The sequence below is a fragment of the Drosophila elegans genome, unplaced genomic scaffold (genome assembly GCF_018152505.1).
Source record: "Drosophila elegans isolate 14027-0461.03 unplaced genomic scaffold, ASM1815250v1 contig_149, whole genome shotgun sequence".
Lineage (NCBI taxonomy): Eukaryota > Metazoa > Arthropoda > Insecta > Diptera > Drosophilidae > Drosophila > Drosophila elegans.
The window spans coordinates 6,974,869-6,993,937 of NW_024545513.1; the positions used below are offsets into that span (position 1 = coordinate 6,974,869).

The 19,069-nt window shown below is 40.7% G+C and overlaps 3 protein-coding genes across 5 annotated transcripts; 1 reads left to right on the forward strand and 2 right to left on the reverse strand.

The window, feature by feature from the left end:
• Window positions 1-96: 96 nt before the first annotated feature.
• LOC108142444 (multivesicular body subunit 12A) lies at window positions 97-4,125 on the reverse strand. Its single transcript, XM_017266309.2, has 6 exons — window positions 3,913-4,125; window positions 2,166-2,391; window positions 1,944-2,099; window positions 1,506-1,878; window positions 1,216-1,443; window positions 97-1,148 (listed from the first exon to the last, which is right to left on the reverse strand). Exons 2-6 carry the CDS (start codon window positions 2,378-2,380, stop codon window positions 1,029-1,031), a joined length of 1,092 nt encoding a protein of 363 aa, XP_017121798.1. The 5' UTR covers window positions 2,381-2,391; window positions 3,913-4,125; the 3' UTR covers window positions 97-1,028.
• Window positions 4,126-4,842: 717 nt separating this feature from the next.
• On the forward strand, window positions 4,843-7,319 carry LOC108142550 (transcription initiation factor TFIID subunit 8). The gene is made up of 4 exons (XM_017266484.2): window positions 4,843-5,080; window positions 5,137-5,571; window positions 5,639-5,767; window positions 5,838-7,319. Exons 1-4 carry the CDS (start codon window positions 4,933-4,935, stop codon window positions 6,110-6,112), a joined length of 987 nt encoding a protein of 328 aa, XP_017121973.1. The 5' UTR covers window positions 4,843-4,932; the 3' UTR covers window positions 6,113-7,319.
• A 193-nt stretch (window positions 7,320-7,512) lies between these two features.
• On the reverse strand, window positions 7,513-19,069 carry LOC108142551 (troponin I). 3 transcript variants are annotated; one of them, XM_017266487.2, is made up of 8 exons: window positions 18,949-19,069; window positions 16,723-16,758; window positions 15,326-15,454; window positions 15,136-15,259; window positions 11,246-11,346; window positions 8,716-8,759; window positions 8,510-8,651; window positions 7,513-7,815 (listed from the first exon to the last, which is right to left on the reverse strand). In XM_017266487.2, exons 2-8 carry the CDS (start codon window positions 16,735-16,737, stop codon window positions 7,744-7,746), a joined length of 627 nt encoding a protein of 208 aa, XP_017121976.1. In that variant the 5' UTR covers window positions 16,738-16,758; window positions 18,949-19,069; the 3' UTR covers window positions 7,513-7,743. The 3 variants fall into 3 exon arrangements, with proteins under 3 accessions (XP_017121976.1, XP_017121975.1, XP_017121974.1); XM_017266486.2 differs by lacking the exon at window positions 11,246-11,346 and adding an exon at window positions 13,754-13,854; XM_017266485.2 differs by lacking the exon at window positions 11,246-11,346 and adding an exon at window positions 14,365-14,465 and having other exon boundaries at window positions 18,949-19,067.

Here is a 19,069-nt window from a genome sequence, read left to right on the forward strand (position 1 = left end):
GATTCCGGAAAGACCCGAGCAACGTTCATCCCAAAAAGCATTAATTCGCTGAATCATCAAAAGACAATAATACTGGTGGATTTTCACGGGCGTACATATATGTATAATATATTTTGTTTGTATTTTGTATTTTGTATTTGAACTGCTCTATAACACATGGTGGGGTGTAAGTTTTTCGAGGAGGCGATTAGATTGGGAGCGGGGAATGTTGGGCGAACGGGGACGGAGGCAGTTGGGAAGAATCTATGATTTCGCAATACAGTCTAATCGTCACTAGAGCTAATGTGTAATAGATATATCTTTTTAAAAACCAACTGGTTTTAAGTGCTAAGTGGCCTATAAACGTATGTATATAATATATATATCAGATATATGCATGTATGTACTAGGTTTATATTAGGTTCGTTATTAGCAATCCGCTTCCTAGACTCCTATCAACATTAACATTACATTTTTGTTTAAACATATGCGGTAGGTGTATATCTAATGCGTGGGCCTTTCGAATTACATAATTGTATGTGTTGTGTACACGTAAAGCCATCCGATTTAGCGCTTCTAAAGTAATGACAAATCTGCTTTTCTGATCACAATTCGGGGTTAATCGATGCATGTATATGAATGATTTCTATGATGTAAATAGGTAGGATTCTGATTCTGATTCTGCTTCTGCTTCTGCTAGGGTTGGTTTCCAATGAGGGACTTTAAAAAACTGAGGTCTACGACTGCTCGCTTGGGCAATCAATGAAAATTAGATACATATCGAAGGCACAGGAATATTACACACATTTTACTCTAAGGGAACAGGGGCCTCAGAACTTAATTCAACTGAATAACTACTGGGTTTACGGTCTACCATGGCAGCTGCCACATGCGCATCAGATCTGTTCAAGCTTACGCTAAACTAAGTATTAAATCCACTCATTTCCGGTTCTGTTGCCTTGTTGTATTGTTGTATTGTTGTATAAATGGTATATTGCTAAACGCTCAATTTGTGACGAGTGTTTCCTAGATGAGTGTTTGCAATCTTCCTACTTGAAGAACGGGTTCTTTGACGCCGATGACTTCATGGTGCACAAGATCTGACGTTCCAATTGAAAGTCATAGTCCAAAGACTTAAGCAGTGTGGAGATCTCCGGCAATGTGGGCACCTGTTTCAATGCAAACAACGAATTAGAGTGAGATGGAAATGGAAATGGAGATGGATGCATCACTCACATCAGTTACAGCTTGGTTGCGCTGCAGCCTAATGTCCATGACGAATGGCACGCCCTCCAGCTCGGTGTAGGTGCCCAGGGTGCCGGTGCCGCCGTAAGTACCACCACGTCCTCCTCCGCTGGCACCCATTCCCGCCGGACGAGGTGGCGCCGGTCGCTGTGGCGAGTTTACTTGATAGTTGGCTTGGATCTCCTCGTAGTCATGGTGTTCAGTCGGTGGCTGTGGCAGCTGTTTGTCAGGATAAGGATAAGTTAGCATTGGTTAGATTCAAGGAACATGTGACTACTCACTGGTCCACGTGAGTTGCGCTGGCCCTGAAGGTTGAGGCGGTTCAAGGCCTGCTCCACCTCGCAGGTGGCGGCCACTGGAACACCTCCAACGCCTCCAACTCCTCCACCCGGCACTGGTGGCGACAGGCGCACCGGAATCGCGCTCGTCTTATAGCAGACGAGCACTCCGTTGATGTCGCCGGCCAGCTTGAAGCCATCGGGTGCGACCTTTAGCTTGGAGCAGAGTATGATGTCGGTGACCGCCTGGGTGACTGTGCCGCGCTTGGACAGCTTGTAGATGATCTGCCGCTTGCGCCAGGCCTTCTGGTCACTGTCGGCGGTGCGAGAGACCTGCGAGAATTCCTTGGGCGGCGCCGTCTTGTCCGCAATGACTCTGCAAATCGTGGGGTTTCTTAGTACAAAAGCCAACGGATGTGGCGCACAAAAAGATGAGCTTACTGCAGTGTCTCCACCACGTATTCCGGCAGGCCCTCGGACTTGGACAGGCAGAGATAACGTGTATTCTGGCGCCCAAACAGGCTGTAGTCGCGCCACAGATCCGCATCCGAGTCCTGATCGTAGGTGCGGTTTATGGCACTAAAGTTCTTCGGGCACCTGACGACGGAAAAAAACCTTTGTTAGATACATATATGAATTGGGAATGGATAAGTCCCTACTAACCGCTCGAAATCCTCGACGATGTGCAGCGAGGTGATGGGCCGATTGTCTGGCAGGAAGCTCATGATCGAATTGAACACATTAGTGGTACTGGCCAAACCATTGGTTCCATTGGCTGCCTCCAGCGGAGATCCCAGTAGAGTCGCCGTGGACAATGGAACACCGCCGTTTCCCAGGCCAGAGATGCCGCTTTGGATATGCTTGCCCACCTTGTTCATTGCTCAGTTTCCTGAATGAGAAAGTTCCCGAAGAAAACAATTAGTTAGGAAAACATTTTCCACTTTGATTTATGTCTCGTAGGTAGTTAAAGTACTATTTGTTTTATGACTACTTAAAAAAATTTGCAAGTGTTAATATAATATATGTATATATGTATATATTTCCATTTATATTAAAAGTGCATATTTTACAAAATAAAATCAAAAAACCTTTGTAATTGCCACACAAAGTTGGATAGTTCGTATCACAAGGTATATATAATAAGGGTAACTTTAAAGAGAAGAGTTAGATACGATTATAGTAAGCTATCTTTCCAGAATTCGGTATACAAATATCAAAAGTTGTAATATTCAAGGAATTAAGTATAAGTACCTAAATATGGAACTGATTACACATGCAACTTGGTACCCATACCATGATATCTCTGATCTCAGTGGCGCGATCTTTTGGTGCTTTTTCCCGCCCCACACAAGTGATTCACGATCTTGCGCTGGGTTTTTTGCATGGCATTCTTTTGTAGGTCGCCTCGACCAGGGCCAGGTCCGAGTTTCTCTTTGACCACTCACATATGTACACTCAAGCAGCTGCGGCGGTTCGGGGGGAATTAAACTAAACAAACAAACAGCTGCACGATCGAGTGCGCACTTTACAGTCGAATAGAGGGGATGTGATTATCTCTTTGCCCTCTTCCGGATTGTCAATTTGTTCTATATTTAATCACTGATAAGATATACTGAGCCCTGAAGGTGGCGGTCACTGAGTCATCCGCAAACTGCAAAAGCCAAATGCAAAGTGAAACAAAAGCCCGTTTACAAGAAATCAAAATAAAAATCAGACAAGGAATGACCATATGTATATATCAACAGCACTGGACGAAATGGTTTCGCTTTTTAGGATAATAAGCCCATAAGCACTTAAGTTTAATACGATTTAATACTTGTAAGTTATACCCTTGTAATATCAAGTCCTAAATGTTATTAAATTTTGATTAAGGTCTTATAATACAGTATTATTATCCGGTATCAATGGATACACATTTTTGAATACGTTTTGAAAAGGTATTATGTAATTGAGCACCCTATAAATGACCAATTGCTTTTTTCCACGATATACCTAATTTCTAATCTTGTTCCTTGTCTAATTATTTTTGTAAACACTCTATTATCGCATCGATCATTATTTAGGATCTTTATTTTTCCCTGTGCACCTACAATACTTTCTAAGGTTTCGAAAGAAAAGCACTTTGGCGCGCAGACAAAGAAAGGGGGGATTTACGTGCGAGTGGTATGGGTATATATGGCTGGGGATGTGGGGAAACTTCGCCTGATAACCAAAGTGGAGCACACTTGGCTTAAAAATAGAAACCATAGAGAAACCAATACCGTTCAACAAAAACATGCCGCACACAATTCCAATTATAAGTGCAAATTGCCAAGAAATAGAGACTCTCCCCCTCTCTCGATTCCCCAAAAACAAAACAAAAAAAAAAAAAAAACATTAGTCAACACAGCATCCACTCCCATATACGTACACAATTAATAATTCCCGATGGAGCGATTCGGGTTCAGATTACGATTCCGCCGGGCACCTATGACTCCAGGGGGCCCAGAGTTCACTCAAAGTTTTGATCCCGCTCTGCTCCGGCGAGTCGATGGCGTTAACTGCATTTAATAGAACAATTAACGATCCGGTCCCCCGATTTAAGAGTACGAAGTCTCCTATTGTTTGGCAAACAACAACAAAAAATACACTGATTTATTTGAGATGAACCACTTTGATAGCACTATTTTTCTAAACATCGATTGTTCTCCGCGACTATCGATAGTTAAAACATGTAGTAAAACTCCGGGATTTATATCAGTAAACTTATTCACTCTTATAACTGTAGAAAGTATTATTCTGAGATACTCATAATAGAGAATTTTTAGATGTTGAAATTTAATTTGTTGGTATTATAAGGTTGAATTAGGTATATAGGTGTTTATTAACTTTTTGATTTTTTAGGGCTGCATAGGGGTTAGTAATTGTTAAATATTGAACCTAGAAAAAGAGCAGCCGAGAAAATTATTAATTTTAATTAATATTAATGTTGTATTATAAAGGTACTTACTTAAGAAACTTATCCGCTTAAAGTCAAATTTTGTCTTATTAAAGGTGCTTAAAAGTTACTTTTAAGATTACTTATAAAAAGTCTTATAAGGTAGTCTTAAATTTTGAATCCTAAACAAAAGTTAAGCTTTCATAATCTTAGTTTAAATTACAAACTAACAAAAATAAGAAGAATAAAGCTGCCTTTTTTTTCGCTGCCCAGCGTATCCACTAAAATTTCGTTTAAAGTGGTTAATTTTTAGTGGAAACATCTTTGAAGTCTAAAAATACGATGCAGTGGAGTCCAGCTATAAGACCAGTGGGGCCTACACTATCGATCTCACTTGTAGTAATCGATAGTACCGATAGAATGCACCCATCTCTAACCGCTAAAGTGTCGAAAATACAATTTCGGCTTTTTTTTTGTTTCCTAACGTAAACAAACCGGACAAAGACTGAACCAATGGAGAAGGTGGAGGCGGTGACGGTGCCCAATGTGGATGCATATCGACGACTGCTGAACAAGGCGGTGTCCCAGTTGCTGGTGGACAAGGGCGCCGGCCAGGCGAGCCACCAGTGTCTGGAGACGCTCACCCAGATGCTCCAGGCGCGTAAGTAGAAACCGGGGCTTAGAATCCAGCCACTATTGATAAACACCCCGTTCCAGTGATCGGGGAGATTGGCAATTCGGCGCACAACTACTGCGAACTGAGTGGACGCACCATGCCCACCGTGGGCGATGTCAGCCTGGCCCTGATCAACATGGGCATCTCGATCGCCAGCCTGGATCCGTATATGCGCAAGGAGACGCACGCGGCCATTCCCCTGCCGCCGCAGCAGACGCAACAGCGCCAACTCAGCCTGCTCCAGGCGGGCAGCAAATCCTCGCATCCTCACTATGTGCCCAGCTACTTCCCGGCCATGCCCGATCCACACGCCTACATACGGACGCCCACGCACAAGCAGCCTGTGACGGAATACGAGGCCATTCGGGAGAAGGCCGCCTGCCAGAAGCGGGACATCGAGAAGGCGCTCACCAAGTTCCTCTGCAAGACCACGGAGACGAACAACCTCTTCCCCACCGAAGACAACATGTTTCCACGTAAGAATGCATCGAAATAGTCCTAGTTTCGCGTTGATTAACCTTCTTTTGTTCTGTGTCATTTCAGTAATCGCCTGCAAGCCCGCCTTTCCTCCGTATGCAGCCGCCTTGAATCCCACGGATCAGGTGTTTGACTTCGAGGAGCTGGAGTATCACTACCTGGTGGCCAATCGCACAGAGGATGTGCCCAGCAAAGGTGCGTTCCTCCTTGTTATCACATTGCACATATCGCACATCGATTCTCAACACTTTATTCCCCTTTTCAGAGGACGGCGAAGAGGGCGACAGCGAGAACGAGGAGATGGACGGCGACAAGTCCAAGGAGGAGAAGCCCGAGCTGGAGATCAAGCCCAATTCCACCACGAACAAGGCCATTTTGGAGAACCCCAACATAGATAATCCCTATTTGCGAGCCGCCACCCTGCCCAAGCGATCCAAAACGGGCCCGGCACCAGGAATCATGCCAAGCCGGAGTCTGGCCACCACGGCACCAACGATACCAACGCCCTCCACCCTAGAGATAACCAAAAGTAGCGTCTAAGTGTAGCATGCAGTTTTAACTATTGATAGACAATTTATACACTCCGGTTTTTATATAAATGCTAAGCTGCAAATTGATCGATGAGGTGAGTTTTTAAGTCCACCTGGAGGTTTTATTTAGAGCATTTCAGAATCTGCTGTATCGAAGGCAAAGAAAAGCAAAAGTTTTTCAAATCTTAAACCATTGAAATTAAGGTTGGTAATACCTAATACCTAGCTCTTAAAGTAACATTACTTCAAGTTCTTGCCTTGACTTTTAAGCATTTTATTAGTGTATTATCGGTCGAGATTGTACTTCTCCATTGCCAAAACTCCCACTTATTAAAAACATTCAATTCTGAAAAGCAAAAGTATTGTCAAGCCTATTAGTATAAATTAGGAGCACCCAGTTTTGTGAAAACCAATTAAATGCATTTCATCGGGCTGAACCACAAGCATGTCAAGGCCAAAAATACAAGGCAATTATGGGATGCGATTATGTTGTTGTCCAGTCATTTTTTTTTTGATTATTTGCATAGTGCATTTCATATTTTTGATTAAATCGAATTAGATATAGATATTCAGCCCCAGTTCCCAGGGTTATCCGGAAATGCATCCAATTATTATAGCCCGGTCAATATGAGGAAGTGGGGGCAGACTGGATTCAGTCATTGGGAATAAATTATTGTGAAATACTTGTAATTGAATTACACCGTAAGCGCGGAATTATGATTCGATTTAATGCGAGATTGTGCACAGTATTTGACATGCCCCAAAGTTAATCCAGTGGGATTCGGTATTTGATTTTATCTAGGGAATATTTACTGTCTGGGATAATATAATAATAACACCCGAATTTCTGGTTATATTAAACTAAGGGAAATATTGTTGGGTTGTATGATGTGAATTTAATAATATTGTCACACATGCTGCTGCCATGATTTAAAATTGCAAGAATAAATAAAAAGATCATAAATATGCTAATTTTAATTCACAGATAAATTTGAGTATCGAAATTGCTTTTTGTATACGAAAATAATTCATAATATAACGATTCCTTGGGCCTTCTCTCATATTAGAAAAGTCCACCTATGTCCTCGGTCCTTGAAAAAAAGCATTTCCTCCGAGAAGTCTTTTCTAAAATGGAATCCCTCCCCGTGTGAATGTATGTGTGCTAATTATGATTTTGAGTGCCGAAAGAAAATTAGAATATAGAGAGATAGAAAGAATGTGCGAGACTCTGTCTGTTTGTTTCTTTTTTTTTTTTGTAATTTAATTTAATTTACATTAAAAAATATAATTTGTAAATAATGAAATATAATCAATAATTCATCAAGGTGTTCAGATGTTTGGTTGTTGTTTTGAATCGTTGATCTGAATTATTTGTAGCAGTTGAGTTTTTGAGTTTGAGTCTGAGTTTGATTTTGAGTTGTTTAAGTTGTTGCTGTTGTTGTTTATTGACTTCATTTCTGATCAAATCCATTGTGGACACATATATATGGCGAGATATATACATGCATATATATTTTTGTAGATATATATATTAATAGATTTATATAAATTGTATTGCTTCAGATAATTGTTGTAAATAATTTCAATTATTGTTTAGGGCGGGAGTCACGGGTCAGTGGACACTAGTGGACGTGTGGACACTTAAGCTTCGGCCTCAACCTCCTCCTTCACCTTGGCATCTCCGGGCTTGCCCTTGGACCAGTCGGGTTTCTTCTGCTCATCCAGAATCAGGAACCAGGATTGGTGGTGGATTGGTTGATATCATGACGGAATAGAGGAGAAAACGAATCGGCATTAGTTGGATAATCACAATCGAATGGCCACATACAACATCTGGATGCGGATGCTCGGTGCCGACACTATAAACTACATTGTGATCTACATATACAAGTGACGTGTGTGTGTGCTCCGAAAGACTATGATATGGTATGATGGTCAATTTGATCTATCGATCGATCGATTTTTGAGACAGCAAAGATTTAATATTTGACTGGTAAGTTATTTTAAAAAACAAAGATCAAATTGACCTCGTTACATATTAAATAAATCTATGGATTTTTTTTTTTATATATAGTGTGAGTGATTATTTGGAGAGAAAGTGTTTGACTATAACTACTGACTAAAGACAGCTACCAATCGTAGAAAGACAAGGACAGATCAGAGTGCGACAATAGATATAGAGAGAAAGATATAGAGTGGGTGCACTCAGGTGCTCAATACAAACAGAAGGATATCTGGGACACACGCACACACTCAGGTTCTTACACTTTTTGGCTTGCTTTAGCACAGCGGCATCTTTTATCTTTTTCTAAACGTCACAGAAGAGATAGATAGAAGATCATCGTCGAGTAGAGATATTATAGGTAACAGATTCCCGTAGATGCCCAGAATGATGATGCCCACTTACCTCCTTCTCCTCCTCCTCCAGCGTGAACTCCTTCTTCTTCACCACCTTGAGCTGGTTACGGAAGTTGAACTCAGCGGCCTTCTTCTGCAGCTTGGCGAATTTGTTTTCGTATTTGGAGACCTTCTTCAAGGCTGGCTTGACGCTATGGGTAACAAAACAGTCGATTAATAATCGATTTTCCTATCGATTATTTCGATTGTACTTACAATTTGCCGCGAAGATCGTTAACTTGGGCATTGAGATCGTTGATCTGCGGTCAAACGCCAGATTTCAAGAGAGAGTTGGGAAGAGAGAGGTTACGCAATTAGTACGAGTTCATCGACTGTTGTCAATCGGTCTATCGACACATAGAGCTACAGCTACGGGCGGGCAACTATCAAAATCAAAATGCTGAAAGATTCGAGCTCTTTCCTTTCGATGGGCGGTTTTTTTTAGGCTAGGCATGCATAGGAAACATGAAACATGGGTTGCAGACGTATAGAGCATACTCTACCATTGGCACTACCACTAAGGCGTAATGCTAAGTTCTAAGTGCTAATACTAGGGCGTGCTGGCGTGCGTGGGTGAGTGAGTGCGATAGAGCGAGTAAGCGAGCGAGCGGGCGAGCCATACGAGCCAAGTTCTCTGCGGTCTAAACTGCCTAGTGGGAGCGAGACGAGGATATTGGTGGTTGCGGTTTGGTGGTTCAATAGATTGGCGCTTTTCATATTTATATTCAGCTCGCGCCTCTTGTTGATTGAACAGCATAACATCCAAATGTCGATTGCTTTTGCTTTAATGCTTTATTTGTAGTTTTATAGAGAGTATTGTTCGTTTATACATATATACACTAGACAGAGACAGATAGTCAAAGTGATCAAGTGAGAGAGACAGAGATATAGATAGTCGGATTCGGAGTGAGTGAGACGGAACGAGCGACGTTGGCCTGACTGCAACTGCAATGGAAATGGAACTGAAACTGAAACGACTGAAACTCAAACTTAAAACCCAATTGGGCGACTGGGCTGAGGTACTGCTTAACGGTATTCGAATATATCGTTATAGTAATCGTTATCGGATCGCTAATAACAGCCTCCTCTGTTTGCTCCCTTCGTTATTTTGTTTTGTGTTGCTTTCCTGCTTTGCTTTACTTTCTTGTTTCTCTTTCTTTTGATTTGTTTGTTCGGCTGCGCGTTTCATTTGGCATTTTTGACGGGTTCGTGTAACGGTAATCGGTATCGGTAATCGGTATTTCACGTTTAGTGGACTAGCATTAAGTGATTCAATCGAGAAGTAATCGACGCTTGGCTTTTATGCTCTTCAACATGGAACTCAGTTCTTCTTAGCTTTGCTTTGCTTTTCGTTTCTTTTCTTGTGGCTTTTCGCGGACATGAGAGTAATAGAAACACAGAAAAAAAGTGACAGAAAGACAGAGATAGATAGAGAGAGACAGAGATAGACAGTGTGAGCGGCAATGGGAAAAATTTACACAAACATTATTTACAATGAAGTGCGGTGGCTTTGTGGGCGGTGGACAGTAGAGGGCGTGGCTGATCGGGATAGGTTCTTGGCTGCTGCTTGTCGGTCTTTTCGGTGTATATTTTTAAACTGATTTTTGTATGTGCTGCATGCAAAATGTTGCGTGCTTGCGTGCGTTGCGTTGCGTTTCGTGTGAGCGTGACTGTACTTTTTATTTTTCACTTGTGGTCGTGTGCTTTTGTGCTAGTGTGCTTGTATGCTTTTGTGCTTTTAAATTTTAAATTGTAATTGTGTTTGTGGACCGGACGCACAGACTGTGGTGCTGTTGAGTAATGGCGGTAACGCGTCGACAGCGGCACAAACAAATTTTTTTTTTTTTGGTTACAGTTAAGAAAAAGAGAAATAACACACACACAAAACAAAATTCACAAATGGTGCAACAAACTAGTTATCTTGCTGTTGTTGTTGTTGTGCAATTTACTAATACTACATTGTTGTTGCTTGTTGTTGTTTTTTGATTGGTTGTTGTTCTTGTTGTCTGGGGTGTAGTGTGACTGATGAGCATACTTGGATTGCCAGTTAATTTGATATTTTTGCAAGAAGGAAGTGAGGAGGTGCTATGTGACATGTTTGTTCGTGTGCTTGGTAGCGGACTTAACCTCACTAAACGTTCGGACATAACCTCACTGGACACGACACATTGAGTTGAGTAGATTTCTCGATAGATTCGATAACGATTGACTGGTCTGGTCTGGTCTGGTTGGCAATCCTCGCGTTCTCAGCTTATTCGTGTTTCCGTCTTGAGTTTTGGAGTTAAACGTAAGTAACAACGGCATTAGGAACTCGAAATCGAAATTGAAATCGAACAGAGGGAGTAGTACGAATAATAGTCACTGATGTGTGCTCTCACCCACACCCACATATATGCTTCTGTATATATATACGGGCGGAGCGAGCACGAGTGGTTGTTGTTTTGTGAAACAGTCAAGTTAAACAGATACAAACTAAGAGACATGTTTTTGAGATGCGCATTCAACAAGTAAGAAAGAAACAACGGAACTGAACGGAACGGAAACGAACATGATACTAGAACTCAAATGAATACTTTAGATAATCAATTCAAATTTTAGTTTTGATACAATTTTGTTGCATTCTGTCTTGGGTGAGTTGGTTTTATTATTTTTTTGTTTGGTTGGTTGTTCTTTTGTATTCAGAGTTTTGACATTGATTGATTGATTGAGAACGATTTGAAAATTTTAATTGAAATTGTTGCAGTACCTCCCAGTCTTTTTTCCTGACTTCGTATTCCAGATCCCATTTCTGGCCTTCACAAATATACATACGCTCGTAATACTCTTCGCAAATCTCTTGCAATTCGCCTGCAAAAATATTTTATTTTTTCGGGATTTGGTTTTGGTTTTGGCTTAAACTTTTAATCGACGTTGGACGTTTGGTAAAGTTCTAAATCTAGGTATGACTAAAAGTAGTTATGATTGAATTTACTGTTTATAGAGTTTTCTTTTGGTTTATCGCAATAATGGTTATCGATATCATATCGTTTGTTGTTTCGCAGCTTCATTAGATGTTATGTGTTCGATGAGTTTTCATTCTTCAATTTTTTTTTGGCTTTGATTTTTGTACTGTTTCAGAACGGAACAAATCGGAGCGGAACGGAACGGAAGCGATCGTTACGGTTTACGTTATTGGCTTATTGGGTTCGCGTGATTTCCATGGGCTTAACGTTTAGCTGAGACTTATTATTCGGGTTTGACAATTAATGAAAGTTGTTCCTTATTGATTTTCCTACAAGCTTCCCCTCCGGCGGACCGAAGACCTGGCTTGGGGGGTTCGGCGGGGGTAGACAGTTCCCGGATCCGGACGGATAGACTATGTACACGGGCGGCCCGGAAACTATTTCCCCCCAAATCCGGACTGTTTGAAGCACGCGCCGATGCGAGAAGATCTCTCTGATTTTGTTTTTGTTCTGTAGTTTAGCGCAGTTAAAACAATATCAAAATTAGGTAAACGAACAGAAGTATCGCAGTAAAAACTAAAAATATGATTAGGAAATATTTAGAAATGAAATCAAATAATTAAATCAAGGGCATAATTGTAAAGTAGAGTTATGATTAATAATCGATTTATATATATGTAAATATCTTTTTTTTTTGCTTGATAAGAAAGTAAGAAAAAAACATTCGATTTTTTTTTTTTTTGTATTCGTTTTTTTGTTTTTTTTTTGGGTGCATGGCAAAACTTTGTAAATCTTTGGGGAATTTACCTCTTGGGCCTTGACTTTCTGCACGTGTTCTAAATCAAACTTATCGCCCTCCAAATCGTAAACGCGTTGCCAATATTGTTTGCATATTGTTTGCAGTTCGGCTGCGGTAAACAGTAACGGTAACGGTAGCGGTAACAGTAGCGGTTACGAAACGGTAAACGTTCGACGTTTTTGAGAAGACGTAACAACAAAGTTCGTTTTGTATTGGTGTTTGCGAGTGTGTCGTTGTGGGTGTGTTGGTATTGGTGTTTGTTTGTTGTTTTGTAGGTGTGTGTGTGTAAGTGTTACGGATCAAAGAATAGATATAGAGATATAGATATAGATATAGAGTGAAAGATTTGGAAAGGACAGATATAGAGAAAAATAGAGGGGAAGAGAAAAGGAGTGACATGGAAGAAAAGACAGTGACAGATATAGTTAAAGGTAAAGTTACAGAGATGGATATAGTCAAAAAGAGATAGCAAAAGAGACAGAGAGAGAAAGAGAGAAAGATTAAGACGACGACAACGACGCATTAAATTGTTTGTTTCGTTTTGGGTTTGTTTGTTTTTTGTTTGTTTGATTGTTCGATTGATTGTTTGGCGCGTTTTCGAGAAAAAGAAGGATTAGATTAAGATTTGATTAATAAAAAGTTATAGATTGAACTCGGTCTTTATCACCTACTGATGTTCTAAATGTAAGACAGTGTTGTGTATTCGTTTCTTGGTGCAACATGAAGTGTCTGTAAAAGTGTCAGTGTCTTCTGTTGTTTTCTTTGTGCGTGACTGTACTTTCTGGGATGACTGTACGTGGTTGACCTGAGCTCTGGTCACACTAGGAGTAGGCTGCACTTCCCTACCTCTAACCGTTTCGTTTCATTTATCAATATTCTTTCGTTTGGTGGGTTAGTAGAAGCTTTCACAAAAATCCAAAAATACAAAAATAGTACATGTGTTTTTCGCTACAATATAAAGCCAAAAAACTTGTAGCCACAAAAAGCTTATAGCTAAAGCCGCAAAAAGCAAAAAATCGCACAAATACGGTGACATCAAAAAAAGGTATTGTCAGCATTTGTTGCACTCGGCTTGGGTTGTTAGTAATTAAAGGCTGCGAGGTTAATTCGATCTTTCCGATATTTTGGGAACGATCTAGAAGCTCTTATGTTACGGGTTAGCTGCGTTGACTAGGGCTCTACTTTCTATATGGTATATACGATTTTCGGGTGCGCAAAACACCGCGTTGGTTTTGTGGGGGCCTCGTTTGCAAAGCTCTCTCCCAAAAAGAAAACGGAGTTTCGAAAAATACAAATTGTTAACTACGGTTTCTACAAAGTGCTTTGGTTTTTTTTTTTTTTTTTTTTTTTTTTGTCCGCCGGACACACACACTAGTGTATATATAGCTCCGAAATATTTGCATATATTTTTGGGCTGATTGTGCTGCTGCCTCGGCTAGTGAAGTATATTGAGTTATCGACAAGTTCTACGATCTGCGAGAGATTGAAACTATTGGAAACCGGAGCTGCTTGCCTCAAAATCCTTTCTGGCTACTTCGTACTCGAGATCGTACTTTTCGGACTCCAGTTTCAGTATCTTACTGTTGTAGTCCTTACAAACACCCTGAATTGTATCTGCGGAACGTAGTTTGGTTATCAAAACGGTTCGATCTGGATAGGTGTTTAAGTGTTTGTTGTGTTTTTTTTGTTTTGTTTTTTTCTTTTGTGGGAGTGGGAGTGTGAGTGTGTTTTTGTGTGAAACTAAACTACTCGAGGTATGAGACCTATAATTCCATAGATAAACAGACATCATCCTCACTGGAGGGACATATAGAAAGAGACCTGCATTAATCGGGTGAGTATACGGAGCTTTAGAGCTATATAGCTATTGAGTTTCTGTACAGTTTTTAGTGCCTGGGCAAATAACACTTTTCACGAACATATATAAGAGAGTGTATTATACAGTAAACAGTAAAAGTAATAGATTGGAGAGTGAGATAGTATTTTAGATATATAGAAAGAGATAGCTGACAGAAGGTGTTTATTGTTGTAGTTGTTAAGCGTAGTTGTTAACTTTTGATTTTGATCGAGGATAGACTTAGGCGTATTTAGGTGGCGTATTAAAAGTTGGTGGTGTTCGTGTACCTCAACATCCTTGCGTTTAACAACATACTCAAGATCATATTTCTGGTCCTCCAATTTATTAATCCTGTCATAGTGTTGCTTGATCAGAGATTTGAGTGTGTCTGTTCACAATGGGGGTTTTTTGTATCGGAGTGGTTCGGAGTTGGTATGGGGTGTTGGTTGTGTTGGTTGTGTTGGAGTGGTGGAGTGGTGGATTGGGGTGTGTGTGTTTGGATCGATTGGATATAAAACGGACATGGGAGCGGCAAAAGAGAGATAGAGATAGAGACACATTTAGATACATGTTGCACACAGTGGTCCTTTTTCAGGCTATGGTTATAAGACAATGGTTCCTCTGCGACGTCGAGATCCGATATGGGAGGTCGGAGGTTATCGGTTATCGGTTATCCTGCGATTATTGTATGTATGTGTGTGTGTGTTTTGATGTGTGTGTGTGTGTGTGTGTGGTTTTAATGCATTGTGTGTCCGTGTTGGTGTGAGTGTATTGGTGTAGTATGGATTTTGTATGTATGTATGTATGCGATAGATGACAATTGTTCAACTTTTGGTTATCGATTTTGTTTTATCGTTTCTCGACAAAGCGGATATATAATCCACCAGTCTGGTTTACTGATTGATTTCATTTATCTCCTTTATACGTTTGTTATTCATATTCATATGCCTGTGCCCGTTGAAGGTGCGAGGAAACCCCGACGAGAACCGGGATTTCCGAGCACCCCATTTCGGGATCTTGAGCAGACCACTCTCGATTCGAGGACCGAGGCTACTCACCTTCGCTGGCATCGCTGAGATTCCTGGGACTGCCGCAACGTTCTTCAATGATGCGTCTACGTTCAGCCGCTTTGCGTTCCTGTTCCTTCTTCAGCTCCTCAGCGGCTTTCTTACGCAGCAGCAACTGTGGATTGGAGTTTTAGCGGTTTTAGCAGGTGATTCCACACTAGAACAAAAACCCCTTACTTACCCTGAGTTTCTTCTTCCTCTCTGGAGTCATGAAACCCTTCTTGGCCTTCTTGGCCTTGGAGGCTTCCTCCATGCGCTTGCGCACCTCAGCACGCTTGCGCTCGATCTCAGCCTGTTTAGCCTTCTTAGCCTGCAAATCAAAGACACAATCCGTGGGTTAGCTTGGTCAGTCCACCACATCTCCAAAACTGGACATAACACTATAAAACACGGCACAGCACAGCACAGCACAGAACTTGAATGTAGACGTAGACGTGGACGTTGAGCTAAACGGGCACACACGTACACAAGTGTACCTCCTCGGCCTTCACTTTGGGGTCGTTGGGATCCTTGGGCGGACCGGCGGGGGCGGCGGGAGCGGCGGCGGCTGCCTTGCCATTGGCCGCCGGGGCTGCTCCCGGTTTGGCCGCCGCTGCCGCTGGTGCCGCGGCCGCCGGTTTGGCCGCCGCTGCCGGTGCCGCTGCCGGTGCCGCGGCCGGAGCTGCTGCCTTTTTCTGAAATTAAAGCAAAGGGTTTACAATTAAATGGGGTTCATAGAGGCAAAGGCGTTGGTATATCCTGGAGAAAATGTAGCTTAAGGATTAAATGTAGCTTAAAGGATTAAGTTACTTAAAAAATTGAAAAAAATTACTATACATTTAGTTACCAAAAAAATGCTAAAAAACCTTATATTCAAAAGTAATTTAGCACAACTTTGACAATCGAATTTAATTTTTGTCCTATTGCAAGTTACTAAGAAATAAAAAGGATTGGTCTATTAAGTAACTACAAATTATTGGTAATTCAAAGAAATATTTATTTTAATGTATACAATATGTTATAAGCATTACAAGTAAAAAGTAGTTCTTTCATTATCATTTAAAATAAGTGAATTAATTCAGTGATGACATCTCAACTTCAGATGCAACTTTAGATTTATTCTGAAGACTACGATTTTCTCCAAGCACAAACAAACGTAAAACAATGAGGGACAGCAAAAAGCACAGAGACATAGACACACACTAACGATAACAGACATAGTTTTTGCATTTAGACTTGACAGTTATCATTATCTGTGCTCCTTAAGCGAAAGGAAGAAATGTGGCTGGGACTCTAAGGGGGGGTCGAAAATCGCAGCGATCCTGTGAAAGCAAGAGAAAGGCATTTTGGCTTGGTTTGCATGGTTGTTCAAAGTGGGGGCGGCAAGTATAAGTAGAAGCAAAAGATCCTAATTTTGAGGAATCTGCTTACCTTTAGCCACGTCCAGTCAAGGGTAGTCCCGTCCAAATCTCATCCATTTTCAGTAGCAGTGCGTGCGATAAATTTCCAATAAAAAGTTAACTGCGGAAGAGGGTCAAAGGTTAATCCACCATAGATCGAAGCGTTTGGTTAGGGGTCCATCAACGATACTCACCTCACCTCATCATCAGCCATTTTGATTTGTGTTTTTGGTTACTGCAAAAAGGGAAAAGAAATCGAGAGGTGAACTCAAGGAACTGGAACTGGAGGTGAATGTGAATGGTGAATGGTGAATGGAAATGTTCGATGACATCATTCCAATTGTCCTATATATACATGGCTATAGGTATAGACGCCGATATACATATGTGTATATATCTATGTGTTTATATATATATATATATATATATATGTTCCATAAATCATTCGTTCTCACACTCTCTCACGCCTACGATCTCACCGGGGGCCCACAGTGCGTATGCGCAATGATGCTAGCATATGCCGCATATTACGTATACGCAGCATTGGGCCATGCCGTATATGGGGGGCAACCCCAGCAATACACTCATTTTCCCGCTCTCCCTCTCTCTCTCCCTCTCTCTCTCTCTCTCTCTTTCTCTTTTCGATAGCTTTTCTTTCGCACATTTACTTTGGCGTGGGCGTTTGCCTGCCAGAAAAAGACCACGATATTGCTAAGTTTTTTTTTGTTTTTTGCTTTCTCTCATCGATATCCAATTTCAAGTGAGTGCCTAGAAATCGAGTAAAGAGAAGTAAGCGGGTCCTCTTAACTGAGCGAGCTCAGTCAGCTGATCTTGTTGATGGAAAGTTTTCCACAATATGTAACCTTGGCTCGACTTTAAACCGTCGCCGTTTGCAAGGTAGTAATTTGTGCATTTGCCTCTTAAAACAAATAATAAACTTTATTTTGTTTTGTTTTATTATGGAAGTATAAAGATTCTATTGAAAATATAGATTATTAGCTTTAGATTGCTAATTAATCTTTTTGAAAGTGGTTCCACAAGTCAATGGTTAAAGGAGTAAAACACAATATGCTTTGTGAATATCCATGTGTAGCTGAATTAAATAAGACTATTACAAAATAGGCAGACATTATATTACTGTGAAGATTCGGCTTGTTATTAAAAGTAATCTTTTAAAAATTACACAGAAATAATTTCCCCAAGTGTTTCTTAATAATTTTAGAACAAGCTAAGCAAACCTTAGCAAACTTGTAGCTCGGAAGTTACGAAATAAAGCATAATTATTTGTCTCTAAAAGGTAGATAGCAAAATGCCAAAACCATATGGTTTAATAGAATGAAAAGCTAGGGGGCCTAGGCGTATATTTAGCCCCAAGAATTCGACTTGTCTTTGCGCACCTTTGCGAAGGTAAGGCGTGAAAATGTTCTGACAACGACGACCTTCGGATATGCACACACACACACACACCGAGAGAAATGCAGAACAAATTTAAGCAATGTACAAGTCTCGGGCTCCATTTAGCATAGATCTCAGAGTAAGAGCGAATGAGATGGCTTCTGTTGTATCTAGTATCTGTCTGTGTTAAAAATAAACCTGTTGATAGATACACGAATTTCGGATGCGAGAAATATGGCAGCTATTTATGATTCGCCGTACAATTTGTTTATGTGTTCATGGCAAAAAAAAAAATGAAATTGGAACAGCGAAATTCAAATCGAATAATAATCCAAAAGTGCGGAGAGTATTTATCCAGATATTTTTATATAGACGATATGTGCGTTTGTTTCTCTATGTGTGTGTTTGAGTGTGTGTGTGTGTGTGTGAGTGTGTTTGGCATGTGTGTGTATTGTTTTTCTCTCTTGGGATTTCTTATTCTCCCTTCGTTCTATTTTCAGGCACTTTCTCAGCATTTTAAGCTTTTTCGAAATGGATCCTCTTTCTGTGCAATACATTTTTAGCTTTCAGCACGCACACACTCGCACGCACACACGCACATACACACACTGCAACTTCTTACATAATTGGCAAGCCAATACAAAAAAAAATTGTTCAAAAAACTCAAGTCAAAATAACGTTGCAAATATTGTTCGTTGAATTGTCTTGTAAACACTTGTAAACTTTGTCACTTTAAAAAAATATCAAAAAAATTGTTGGCAAAAAAAAAGGGTAGAATCCTCCTCTGGGAAACACGCACACGTTATTCAGGTCAGGTCCAGATATATATGCATATATATCGTATGAGAAAGGATTAGTGCACACTTGTTTTTCTTTTTGCAATTTGCAATTTGCATTTTAAAGTTTTCGGCTTTTTGTTCCTTTTTGCTGTTGATCTTGCATTGTTATTTGTTATCGATGATGTTTTTCCTTTTCTCATTTTTTCTCATTTTTTTGTCATTTTGGATGTTGCTCCGCTTCAAGCACTCACCTTCAAGGAATTAGAAAAAAAAGAAAAAAAATTCGGCTGTGCTGTCGATCACACGAATCGGATGATACTGAACGACACAAAAAGACTGAACGGTCCGACGATCCACGGCAGACTATATTCT